At 36.9% G+C, this 12,657-nt stretch overlaps 1 protein-coding gene across 7 annotated transcripts in view; it reads left to right on the forward strand.

Annotated features, from left to right (window-relative positions):
- The window catches only part of DHX57 (DExH-box helicase 57), a 59,429-nt gene that overhangs the window by 29,751 nt on the left and 17,021 nt on the right, over window positions 1–12,657 (forward strand). For all 7 annotated transcript variants that reach the window (XM_059943554.1, XM_059943559.1, XM_059943556.1 and 4 more), the window contains 7 exons: window positions 615–748; window positions 1,662–1,716; window positions 3,388–3,593; window positions 7,484–7,600; window positions 10,246–10,342; window positions 11,404–11,577; window positions 12,201–12,401. In XM_059943554.1, the coding sequence (XP_059799537.1) occupies window positions 615–748; window positions 1,662–1,716; window positions 3,388–3,593; window positions 7,484–7,600; window positions 10,246–10,342; window positions 11,404–11,577; window positions 12,201–12,401 (984 nt within the window). The remainder of the gene's footprint in view (window positions 1–614; window positions 749–1,661; window positions 1,717–3,387; window positions 3,594–7,483; window positions 7,601–10,245; window positions 10,343–11,403; window positions 11,578–12,200; window positions 12,402–12,657) is intronic.

Raw genomic sequence — 12,657 nt, forward strand, 5'->3', positions numbered from 1 at the left:
AGAGTGGCACAATCAGATTTACATTTGTGCAGAATTATTGGTCTACCAAACTGAGAATAGATTTTAGGGGGGCAAGGGCTGAAACAGGGAGACCAGTTAGGACATTGCTGTTCTGCGGTACATATTGTTCTACAACTTGGGTTTTTTTCACTAACAATATCTCTTAGAGATGTTTTCATGTCTGTATCTAGAGCTCTACTTTATTCCTTTTATCTGCCTCATGTTATTCCTTAGAATGGATGATAACTGTAATTAACCATTTCTTGGTTGATAGACATTTCGGTCGTTTCCACTGATTTACAAACAATGCTATAATGAAAATCGTTGTATATACCTCTTTATGTACATGTAGATATTAAGAAGTGGAATTATCAAATGCAATGATGAATGCTGTTGGTATTTTGATTGGCACTACACTGAATTTAGTTTATTTGGTGGGAAATTAATATCTTTATAACATTAAGTCTTCACATCTAGGAACATGACACATCTTTCTATGAGTGTTATAAATTTTTTTCACATAAGTCTTACACTTACTTGAAATATGTCAAAGGTTATTAATTTTCATGTATTAAATTTGTTTGATCCTCAGGTGTTTCTTTTATTTCCTCTAGTGACTTCTTACTGCTAGTTTTGAAAGACATTGTGTTGCAGAGACCAACTCTTCAAGTTATTCTGATGAGTGCAACTTTAAACGCTGAGCTCTTTTCAGAATATTTTAATTCCTGCCCAGTTATCACTATACCAGGTGATTAAAATCCATCAGTAAATATGTATTGTCCTAATAAGCAAATATAATTATTTTAAAGTTCACTTGAGATATAAATGAATATTTATACCTCTTCCTAGAGAAGAATTGATTAGTTTATAACAAATAAAATCATAACCATATAATGAAATTAATAAAGAGGTAATGTTATATTCATTTGCTGGGAGATTTTAATTTATATGTGCTTTAAAAAAAAAAGTCTGGGTTATTAGGATTTCTAGCATTCTGTTGTGTTTAACATCAAAATGTGTGTTTATAATGGTAATCTATCATAAAGGGAAAAGTTTTATCTGTGTATAGCATATTTGTTCATTGCTGGTTCTGCTAAACTTCTGGATATTGTTCCACTCTGGGAGTAAGTGAAATTGGATAGTCTGTGTCTTCTTTTGGTGCTTTCACAGTCTCATTGTGGGATTAATTTATCACCTTGGGCTTTGGTTTATCATTCTGCATTTGATTGCTAAAGAACAATTTGGAAACACTGAGTGGTGAATAATTCGTTCTAGTTATAGAGGATATCGACAGTAGATTTAAAGATGAAATTATATGCTTGATCTAGAATACAGTTGTTGACTGTTTAAAGGTCCCCTGCAGGGAAGAAGAGGGGGATAAAAAGGTTTAATAGATTTCTTTTTTTTAAAGGTTAAAAAAAGTCTTATTAGCAAATGATCATCTCTCCAACTATGCACTTCTGTTTTATTTACTAACTGGAATCTACTCCTTCCATTTTTATCATGAAAAGCTTGTTTTGAATACTTGTAAGACCACAGAGTAAATATAGTACCTTATTGTGCCAAGCTTCGTTTTAAGACAATTTTGCATATACAAACAGTTTCAAGATAGTTGAACGGGTATTCTGAGACTTTCCTGTTTTATTTTCTTGTTTTCCTAGGTCGTACATTTCCTGTTGATCAATTTTTTCTGGAAGATGCAATTGCTGTGACAAGGTAAGGAAGATATTAATTGAAGTTTGGTGAAAGTCCTTGAAAACAGAATTACTGTTTTACCTCAGTGTGCCTGGAGACTAATAAATGGGTTAATTTTTCTTCTAATTTTTCAATTTGAGCATTTTGTTTTCCCCTTTCAGCGAATATTTATTATACAAATTATTTGAATTCAAAGGCAATATTATATATTAAGAGTACTGACTCAGGAATCCCTAATGTAGACTAAGGACCTTGGGTGATAATGATGTATGGATGTCGGTTCATCAGTTTTAACAAATGTACCACTCGGGTTGGGGATATTGCTAATGGGGGAGGCTGTGCGTAGGGGAGGGAGCAGGGGGTATATGGGGAATCTCTGTACCTTCTGCTCAGTATTGCTGTGAACCTAAAACTGCTTTAAAAAGTAAAGTCTGTTTAAAAAATGATGGGGAATTCCCTGGCGGTCCAGTGGTTAGGACTCAGCGATTTTATTGCGGTATCTTGGGTTCAATCCCTGGTCGGGGAACTAAGATCCCACAAGCCATGTGGCATGGCCAAAAAAAATCAAATAAAATGAAAATAAATAAAAAATTAAAAATGATGGACCAAATCTATGGAGAATTTAACATGGAAAAAAAGAAGTACTAATTCTGCAGACAGACTGCTAGTATTTAAATCCCTCTACTTACCAATGTAACATTGGTGAGTAGCTTAATCTCTCTGTGACTTAGTTTCATCATATGTAAAGTGAGCATATTAATAGTAGCCTCTTCAAGAGTTATGAGGATTAATTAATACTTGGAGTTGATACTTGCAAAGTGCTTAGAACTGTGCCTGGCATATATCAAATGCTTTATATATGTTAGCTATTATTATCATTATTATTCTGCCTTCAAGGATTTTGCAGTACATATGAGTGTATAAGTTCTATACCGGATAGAAGGTGGTAATGTCTATTGGATACCAACCGATTTCTCCCCTCTGAAAGCTCTGCTTCCTCTTCCTACTCTTTGACCCTGAAGATTCCCCAGGGTTTTATCCTTGCACTGTTTCTTCTCACTGTTAAATTCTTGCTTGGTTCTCTAAGACTCATGTGATTTCAGCTGTCACCCCTGTGCTGAGAACTCCCAGATTGGTATCTTCATTCCTGACCTCTGAGCTCCAGAATGGAAACACCTTTGATGTCTGACACCTTAAACTCAACCCAGAATTTTTTCTTTCTCTCTGCTCCTTCCATTCCTAACAAGCCCCCTCCTAATTCTACGTTATTTAGTGATACAGTATTCTCAAGCAAAAAACCCCAAAACAGTGGCTCTCAGACTTTAGTGTGCAGTAAGCATACTTGGGGAGCTTATTAAAATTGTTGTTTTGTGGGCCCAATCCCACTTCCATTGAATGTGAATCTCTGGGGAAATCATCTTTCAGCTAGTTTCCCTGTCTTTTTTCTCTCACTTTTCCAAATTCACTGCCTCCAGAATTATCTTAAAACAGAGCCAAAAGCATTCCAGTGTGTTCCCCACCAGTAATAGGGCACGGCGGACAGAATCCTGGACTGGTGGAAGAATAGCACATGAATTGGGCAGAAGCAGAGCAACATTCTGCTGAATGAGCACGGAAAACAGGTGAATAGTGTCATTCCTCACCAACAGACCCGCATCCACACCCACACATTTCTTTGTCTTCTTTCCTCAGGTATGTGTTACAGGATGGGAGCCCATATGCGCGCTCCATGAAACAGATGTCAAAGGAGAAGCTCAAGGCGAGGCGCAGCAGAACCGCATTTGAGGAGGTGGAGGAGGACCTGCGCTTCTCCCTGCACCTCCACGATCAGGATTCCACCAAAGATGCCGTGCCAGATCAACAGTTAGATTTTAAGCAGCTCCTGGCCCGCTATAAAGGTAATGTGCTTCCTGGGGGGAATATTACAGTTATGCCAAAGATAACTAGTTTTTCTCACGCCATGATCCAGAAGAAGAAAACGGTGGCTCTTGTTTCATAGTTACCTTGTCTTTAGTTCATCAGAACAACCTTAAACTTAGAAAAATAACAGTTCTAATACATACTAGATTAAAATTGTTATTATATTTACCAGTGGGTTTTTTCCTGATTATAAACGTGTTCATTATAGAAAAATTGGGAGGTAGTAAAATATAAATTATATTCTTGAGTGTTTTGTACCTTTGCATTTTGATATGATTTCAAATTCAGAATTAAAAATTTGCAAGACTACAGTGAACTCTCATATATCCTTTACCCTGATTCACCAATTATTAACATTTTGCTTCATTTGCTTTATTATTTGCTCTGGGTGCATATATATTTTTTTTTCCTGAATGTTTTGAGGGTAAATTGCAGATATGATGCTCCTTAACCCCCAATATTTCAGTATGTATTTCCTAAGAACAAGGACATCCTCTTACATAACAATAGGATATGGGAATTTTCTGGCAGTCCAGGGGTTAGGACTCTGGCGCTTTCACTGCCGGGGCCCGGGTTCAATATCTGGTTGGGGAACTAAGACCCCACAAGCTGCACGGCATGGCCAAAAACAAAAACAAACAATAGGACATGATCAAAATGAAAACATTTAACACTAATACAGTACTACTGTTTAATCCACAGTCCATATTCTAATTTTGTCAATTATTTCAATAATGTCCTTTATTTTTTTAAGTGGTACAGGATCCAACCCAAGATTATATATTGCATTCAGTCATCATGTATCTTTAGTTTCCTTCTATCTGGAGAAATTTGCCAGCCTTTATTTTTCTTCTATGATTTACATTTTTAAGGAGTTTGGGCCAATTATTTTGTAGAATGTCCCTCTGTTTGGGTTTATCTAACGTTGCCCCATGATTAATTTTAGGTTATGCATTTTTGGTTAGAAAACCACAGAAACCATGTTGAGTCCTTCTCAGTGCATCATATCAGGAGGCACATGATGTTGGTTTGTCCCATTATTAGCAGTATTAACTTTGATCACCTGGTTAAGGTGATGCCTACGTTTCTCCTCTGTGTAGTTACTATTTATTCCCTGTTTAGTTAATAAGTCAGTTGTGGAGAGAGATTTGAAACTATTTATCCTATAATATCCTCAAAATTTCACCCACTAGTTTTAGCATTATTCAATAGGCCTCAAAAATGACATCTTTTTTTAGGGCCCACCCTGTGCTGAGCATTTTTTTTTTTTTTTTTTTTTTACACATGTAATGGGCTTACTATATTTCTTTTTATTTATTTATTTATTTTTATTTTTGGCTGTGTTTGGTCTTCGTTTCTGTGCGAGGGCTTTCTCTAGTTGCAGCGAGTGGGGGCCACTCTTCATTGTGGTGCGCTGGCCTCTATCGCGGCCCCTCTTGTTGCGGAGCACAGGCTCCAGACGCGCAGGCTCAGTAGTTATGGCTCACGGGCCCAGTTGCTCCGCGGCATGTGGGATCTTCCCAGACCAGGGCTCGAACCTGTGTCCCCTGCATTGGCAGGCAGACTCTCAACCACTGTGCCACCAGGGAAGCCCTGAGCATTTTTATATATGTTGTTAGGTGCTCCCTCCTCCCATGCCAGACTCCACCCAGCTTTGTTCCTAGATAGTCTTCCATACGTTCAGCTGGGCTGAACCCATAGAAGCCCTAAGGTTACTACTTTTGCTTTCTTCCTAAAGCCTAGACAGGTCTCAGTTGCCTTTCCTGCTCTCTTTTCCGTGGACTGCCACCCCAACTCCTCTTGGTCCTTCCAAAAAAAAAAAAAAAAAGGTGTTTACCTTTCAAGGAGTAAGAGCCCTCAACCCCTGTTACTGCTTCTATAGCAGAAAAGGCAAGTGAGTTTTCCTTTTTCTCCTTCCACCAAAGACGCAGTCCTGCTTGGGAAATGGTAATCATAAAGGAATTAGGGCATTAGCCATTTGTTCTGCTGTTTAGGAAGATATACGTGGCTCCCAAACATTTCACTTAATCTTCCCAACATCCTGAGAAGTAAGGTTAAGAGCATAGACTTGTATCTTACAGACCTGGATTCGACTCCCCAGGCTCTGATAAAACCAGTTATATGCAAGTTCCTCATCCTCTCTATTCCTCAGTTTCCTGATCTATAAAATGCCTGTTATTTAGGAGATTAAATAAAATAATACAAATCCACAGCATAGTGCCCAGAGCTAGTAAGTGCAGATTTGTGATTCTAATGAAAATGTCTGACTCAGATGTTTGTGTTCTTTCTGTACATCATACCAGCTGACAATTCCCATTTCCTTATTCTATTAAATTAGTTAACAGGAAAATCTCTTTGGTTTCTCTTTTGAAATTCCAGAGTTTTCTTTAAGAATTATGACTGGATCTAAGCCACGGTCTTTCTAATGTCAAGCACAGAGATATCAAAGTTCAGAAAGCACCTCTGAGAACTCTTTTCTAAGGATTTGAGGTTGGGAAACCTGGCTGTACCACTAGCTTCTGTATGATGCTGGGCTGATTGATCACTTAGCTTCTCCGAGTCTCCTCTTCCCTGTGAAACCAAGACTTTATCTAGTTGATGTCAGTGCTCTCTTTCAGAAAATAAAAGTGTTCCCTAGCTCGATTTTTAAAACTTTTTCTAGTTAAAAAATAATAATAATCAGTCTTTTAAAATATATAAATGATTAGTAAAACCTGCCAAACTATTAAAAAAATTTTTTTTAATGATTTTCATTTCCCTTTTTTTCAGTTAGCTGATTCGTTCTCCTTTTTGAAAAGTCTGGCTATTTGGAATCTTGGCAAATAAAAATGATTCCTGCTCTGCCTTCCACACCCAACCACACTTTTGCTTGTGTAGCTTATTTCTTCCTTTCTTTCATTTTTTACCAACATAGGGTTCACTCTTCAGAACAACATTGTTTAGCAACTGCTTTTGCCTCTCTTCAAGCTTTTCAGCAAAGCGTAGAAAGCTTCCCTTCCTTCATACCAACTACAGTTATTTTGCTCCACTTAGACTCTATTTCAGGTGATGGGTCATTAGAAAGAACTAAAAAGAAAGGGCAGCCGTCTTCAGAGAATTAGTCTGCCCAGGCATATGCTGTTTGTTTTTAAAAGAGCTGAGGCTTATAGTACAACACAAGGAAGTATATCTTTTACTAGGCTTCCGATGAATTAGAAGGAGATTGTAGACCCTTAACCTGAGGGTCAATGGGTAGACTTCAGGGGTACTGGTGAAGCCATTAAAATCACATGTATTTTTCAGGGAAGATTCATAACTTTTATGATTTTCTCAAGGAACCTAAAAGTTAAAAGTCACTGTTGTAAAGTTGCTGCTGTAAAGTCACTGTTGTAAAGTAAAGCTGTGGCCTCTGTGCACTGATTTTCACAGTTACTGTTGCCTGGACTTTTGGCTGATCTGACTCACAAGTTGATTGAATCTGGAAGGGTTTTCTGAAATATATTTGATATATTTATATATCAAATGTATTTGAGATGTATATATATATAATATATATTTATATAATATATAAATATATATAATACATATATATCTGAAATATATATAAAATATATTTTATATGATAGATAAAAGGGGAAGGAAAGAGAAAAGTTAAACGTTGCCTCTCGGTCTTTCCAGCAGGGGCAGGAGCTTGCTCTTTGGGTCACTGTTCAAGCAGAAAGTGCTTCTAATGAGCCTGTATTTTCTGAGAGACTGAAGGAAAAAAGTTCACTTCAGTACATTAAATGTGAACATCTATGTTATTAAATGAAATCAAGACACCCACCTGGTTCCCAGGCATATTTTCTTCAATAAGGTGTAACTATCCTGATTTTTACCTTTCTTTCAGGGGTCAGCAAATCAGTCATCAGAACAATGTCCATTATGGATTTTGAAAAGGTTAATCTTGAATTAATCGAGGCCTTGTTGGAGTGGATTGTGGATGGAAAGCACTCCTACCCTCCAGGTAACTGCTGCCTGTCTTAAGTGTGAGATGGCAAAGGGCAGGGAGTCTACCTCCTGAGATGGTGGGGACTGTGGGGACAGCCTCTCTTCCTGGAGCCCTCGCCCCAGTTCCTCACCTTTTCACCCCCAGTTGTGTGTAAAGTTGCTTATTAGGTTTTTCAGGAGGAAATTTTACCGTTTACCTTTTGAGGAAGTTTCACCTTTTACCCACTGAGCAAAAAGATGTTAACAATACAAAGTCCAAAATGAAGAAGGCTGAAAAGAAGGCCTGGGTGTCCACATGTCAACACTCAGTCCCTGGCTAAATGGGAGTCTAATAATGAGTGTTTGAATCATGTGAAGACTCTACACCTGGAGGCCACAGGGCAATGGGGTTAAGAGAACAGGCTTTGGAAAGTCTGATAAAATTCCCTGCTACTCCGAGCTCTGTAACCTTGGATAATAAAGTCCTTATCTTTTCTATGCCTCAGGCTCCTTGTTTGTAAAATGAAGACAATAATAAATCCTCTATGTTGAGGATTAAAAGAAACCATATACAAAGCACTTAGCACAGTGCCTGACGTATATTTAATGCCCAGTAGCTACTACCCCTAACAATATTATAGTTATGCTAGTATATTTATCATTGTTATTATTATCACTGTTACTACTGCTACTCCTACTATTAAAACACAGAGCAATCCCTACTTTCCCCTTGCTCACTGTCTTCCCAGTGGCCTTTTTACCTCATTTGTAGTCCCTTATCTCCAGAATGAATGTCCCAGATCTTCTCATAACTGAATCCTTCACATCATTCAGGTTTCCAACAAATGTCTTCTCTTCAGAGGAGTCTTCTCTGACCACCCTATCTGTTGTCTCTCCCCTCACTCTATCACAATATCCAAAAATGGTTTTCATTTTCATTATAGCACTTAACACTATCCAAAATTATAGTTCCGCTTACTGATGGTCTCCTTCAGTAGAATGTAAGCTCTTTAAGAATAAGAATTTCTTGTGCACCACTGTATTCCTCAGACCCTAGAACAGAACCTGGAATCTTTAGGTATGGAGTAAATATTTGTTGCATGAATAGATGCAGCCATTGTTGAGTGATAATTAAGTGGAATCATAGATCAGAAAACTACATTATATGCTCATTACACAGTGCTTAATGACTGCCCTCTTCTGATTAGATCTTAATCATTATGTGGTATTTTCTAAGGAAACATGTGAGCCACATAAAATTATTGAAGTGCCTTGTTTCTCATTCCTTGGCAAGTAGCCATTGTTTGCTAATGCATTATCACTGGATTGAATATCTTATTTCATCCCAAAGGAAAAGACTATTATTGAAAAACATCAAGTATAGCAGCCAAAAAGAAATGTTAGAAAATTATCTGAATTCAAAGCAAAGTTGATGTAGTGATTAGGCAGTTGGTGATATATTTGTGAATATTAAAGATATCCTTGATACACATGGCCAAGCCATGAGGGCAGAGCAGATCAGAAGGCACATAAAAATACAGACAAATTTTCTTTTCCATCCATATAGATTATTTTACCACTCTTAAATTTTGTGCTACTTTAGTAGAGAGAAGCATGGGGTATGTAATGGAAAAAGCATGGATCTGGTACCAGAAACCCTATATTTGTTTTCATACTCCCCTCTTATTAAGTTCTGTGACCTGACCATGTTACTGAGCCATCTTAAGGGTACTGTTAATCTTCTTAACGGGTGGTTATGAGGATCAAATGAGATAATATATGTGAACATTCTTTGTAAACTATGAAGTACAGTATTAAAACCAACCCTGAAAGATAATCTTTTGTCCTTCTTACTTCAGAGTTCAATTTTTGTAATAATTTAGTTTCCTTATTTATTTAGTGGGGAGAATAACCGTGATAAATTATTGGTCATGAGTTCCTTGTGGGCAGATCTTTGTTTTATATTCCATTGTACCTAGCACAGAGCTGACAAAGACACCCAATAAATATCTGTGGGATTAAAGGCGGGGTTAGTGAAGACAGTGTCAATTTCCTCTGTGAATAAAGCACAAAAGGAGGTGACTGTTGCTGAGTGACTGCTCTTGGCACAGAAATACACTGTAATCAGTTATCATTGCTTATTTTCTTTGATGTAAAATTTTAAAGCCCATAAACCATTATTATGGCATGGTAAGTTAATATACTGCCTCTTCAACACATATCTGAATTTAGATTACCAGACTGGCTGGCCAATTATAGTTTCTTTTTCTCGTTTCCAATAAAATGTTTATGGATTTTATTTACTAATGGGGAGAAGAGTCTTCCTGTCATATAAGATTAGAAGGATAACTCTTTCTACAGAAACAGAATTTCAGTGGCCAGTGCACTGAAGAAGTATGTTTAAAGAGCTTTGCTAATGATTCTTGTATAACGTAAGGCATTATATTTTTCTACACATCATTTCTTTTTGTTTTCAAAAGATATAGTACCTCATTCATTCTGTAGTTATTAAGTCAGAAAATATATTTTAAAAGTTTGTTTTCCATTTAGTTCCCTGGGGACTTTACAAAGAAAAGAAAATTGTGAAAAATCTCAGATTATTACATTTTTCATTTAAAATTATAATCTGTATTAGTTTTTTCTTTTTCACACCTATCAGATTGATTCTTTTTATATACCCAGGTGCTATACTTGTATTTTTACCGGGACTAGCAGAAATCAAAATGCTTTATGAACAGCTACAGTCTAATTCTCTATTCAACAACAGACGTAGTAATCGGTAAGTTAATTGCTTTCTACATTCTTAATCATCTATTGCAGTTATGTGTGAAAATGAATAACCAGAAAGATCTCTTTGACTGTCAGCACCCTCTTTCGACCCTGGTGTCACTGCTCAAGAATATGTTATGCCAGCTGGGAATAGACAAAGCAGTTGGTTCCAGGGAGTCAGTCATTTCCATTCCATTATATAAAAACGCTTCTCTTCACGTAGCGTAGTGACTCAGCAAAATTGCATGCGCAGTTAACCCTAGAACAACACGGGTTTGAACTGCATGGGTCCACTTATACATGGATTTTTTTCAATGGTAAATACTGTAGTACTACATGATACGTGGTTAGTTAAATCCCTGGATGCAGAACCACAGATACAGAGGAACCACATATACAAAGGGCCAACTATAAATTATACATGGATTTTTGACTGCACAGAGGATTGGCCTTCCCTAATCCACGTATTTTTTGAGGGTCAACTGTAATTTCAGTTGCCAGATACTGGGGATTGGAGAAGCCAGTATTAATAACAACAAAGAAATGCTACCATTTTGAGAAAAAATAATTTTCAGTGGTTCCTATTCCAGTAGTAAGACAGACTGGGTGTGTCTTCATATCTAAGGGGACACTACTTGACAGATGAACACCCCCTAGAAATATAAGACTGAAGTTTCTTAGCATACGTGACTGTCTCTGTCTCTCTTTCTCTGAATTTAAAGGTAGGGAAAAAAATGATTCTTTGTTGATTAGTGTGCTCCAGGCTTGTTACTTGTAGAATGTCAACTCTTTAGTCCTCTTGTCAACTATTTAGTCCTCTTGATTATTTACTAGTGAATTACACTCCAGTTTTTCCCAAGTTGATGCAAGGTTTTTAGTTCATAGAACTGAGTAAATATTTTTTAAGGGTCAGAAAGAACTTTCCCATTTAGAAGACCTGGGCCTTGAGGACAGGTTGTGGAGAAGCTGCTGATTTTTGGAGTCACATTGTTAGTTTTAATAGAAATTCACCCATTATAACCCAATTTCAGTGTTTTGTACTAGAACACTAAATCCTTTTTTTTTTTTTAGATGTGTTGTTCACCCACTTCATTCATCTTTATCCAGTGAAGAGCAGCAGGCTGTGTTTGTAAAACCGCCTGTGGGTGTAACTAAGATTATAATTTCCACCAACATTGCTGAGACATCCATAACCATCGATGATGTGGTCTATGTCATCGATTCTGGGAAAATGAAAGAAAAGAGGTATCTTTTGGTGATGTAAGAGAGGGGCTAACGATGCCTCATTTGGAGCAACACAGCTGTTAAAGGCTAATGCTATTAAGCTACATGGATTACTGTTTGAAAAAATACTTTATGAAAACTCTCTGTAGATATATGAGTGATTCTGTAGCTAGGATCATGAATCTTATATTCAAACAGAGGTAGAAATTTTAAGTTTTTACCTTAGAAATAATTATTTTTCCTCTTTTTCTTATATGCTTTACATGTGCTTGAATGAAAAAGAATTGGTATGGGAGGTGATGGATATGTTAATTACCAAAAGGTTGGTAATCATTTCACAATGTATACATATATCAAAACATCACATTGTACACCCTAAATATATATAATTTTTATTTGTCGAAAATAAATTAAATGAAAAAAAAAATTTTTTTTAATTGAATAAAGAAACTATGTAGTATATAGTACAGAAACCATTTAAATTAGCACAAAGTGCTCCCACCAGGGACTCAACTACCCCAGAACATGCGGGACACTGTCCTTCTACAGAAGTAGGATGGTTCATCTATTCTGTCCATGCTAAGTAAAATTTTGGCCACATTTTTATGAAGTAACTGCTTTCTACCTTTTCTTTTACTTTATAGATATGATGCTAGCAAAGGGATGGAAAGTTTAGAGGATACTTTTGTCTCTCAAGCCAATGCCCTGCAGAGAAAAGGTCGAGCAGGTCGTGTTGCATCTGGGGTCTGCTTCCATTTATTCACCAGCCATCACTTCAGTCACCAGCTTCTAAAGCAGCAGCTACCAGAAATACAAAGAGTGCCATTGGAACAACTCTGTCTAAGGTACATCTTGATCCTTGTGTTCTGCTTCCAAAAGGTCCCAACGTTTCTCACCCTAAGTTCCATGTTTTCTTTTTCTTAGTAGAAGATGTTTTGCTAAGCGTGGACTTGGATGTCCACGCTTCAGTGTTGCCTTTACCATTCCTTTTAACTTTCTACACATAAAGATCTCTTGCATTGCAGAGGATGGCCCTAAAATAGAGCTTAAGAATACATTCATAAGTCAGGAAAGTAATCTAACGTATCAAGAAATTTCTGC

This window comes from Balaenoptera ricei, chromosome 13, assembly GCF_028023285.1.
Source record: "Balaenoptera ricei isolate mBalRic1 chromosome 13, mBalRic1.hap2, whole genome shotgun sequence".
Lineage (NCBI taxonomy): Eukaryota > Metazoa > Chordata > Mammalia > Artiodactyla > Balaenopteridae > Balaenoptera > Balaenoptera ricei.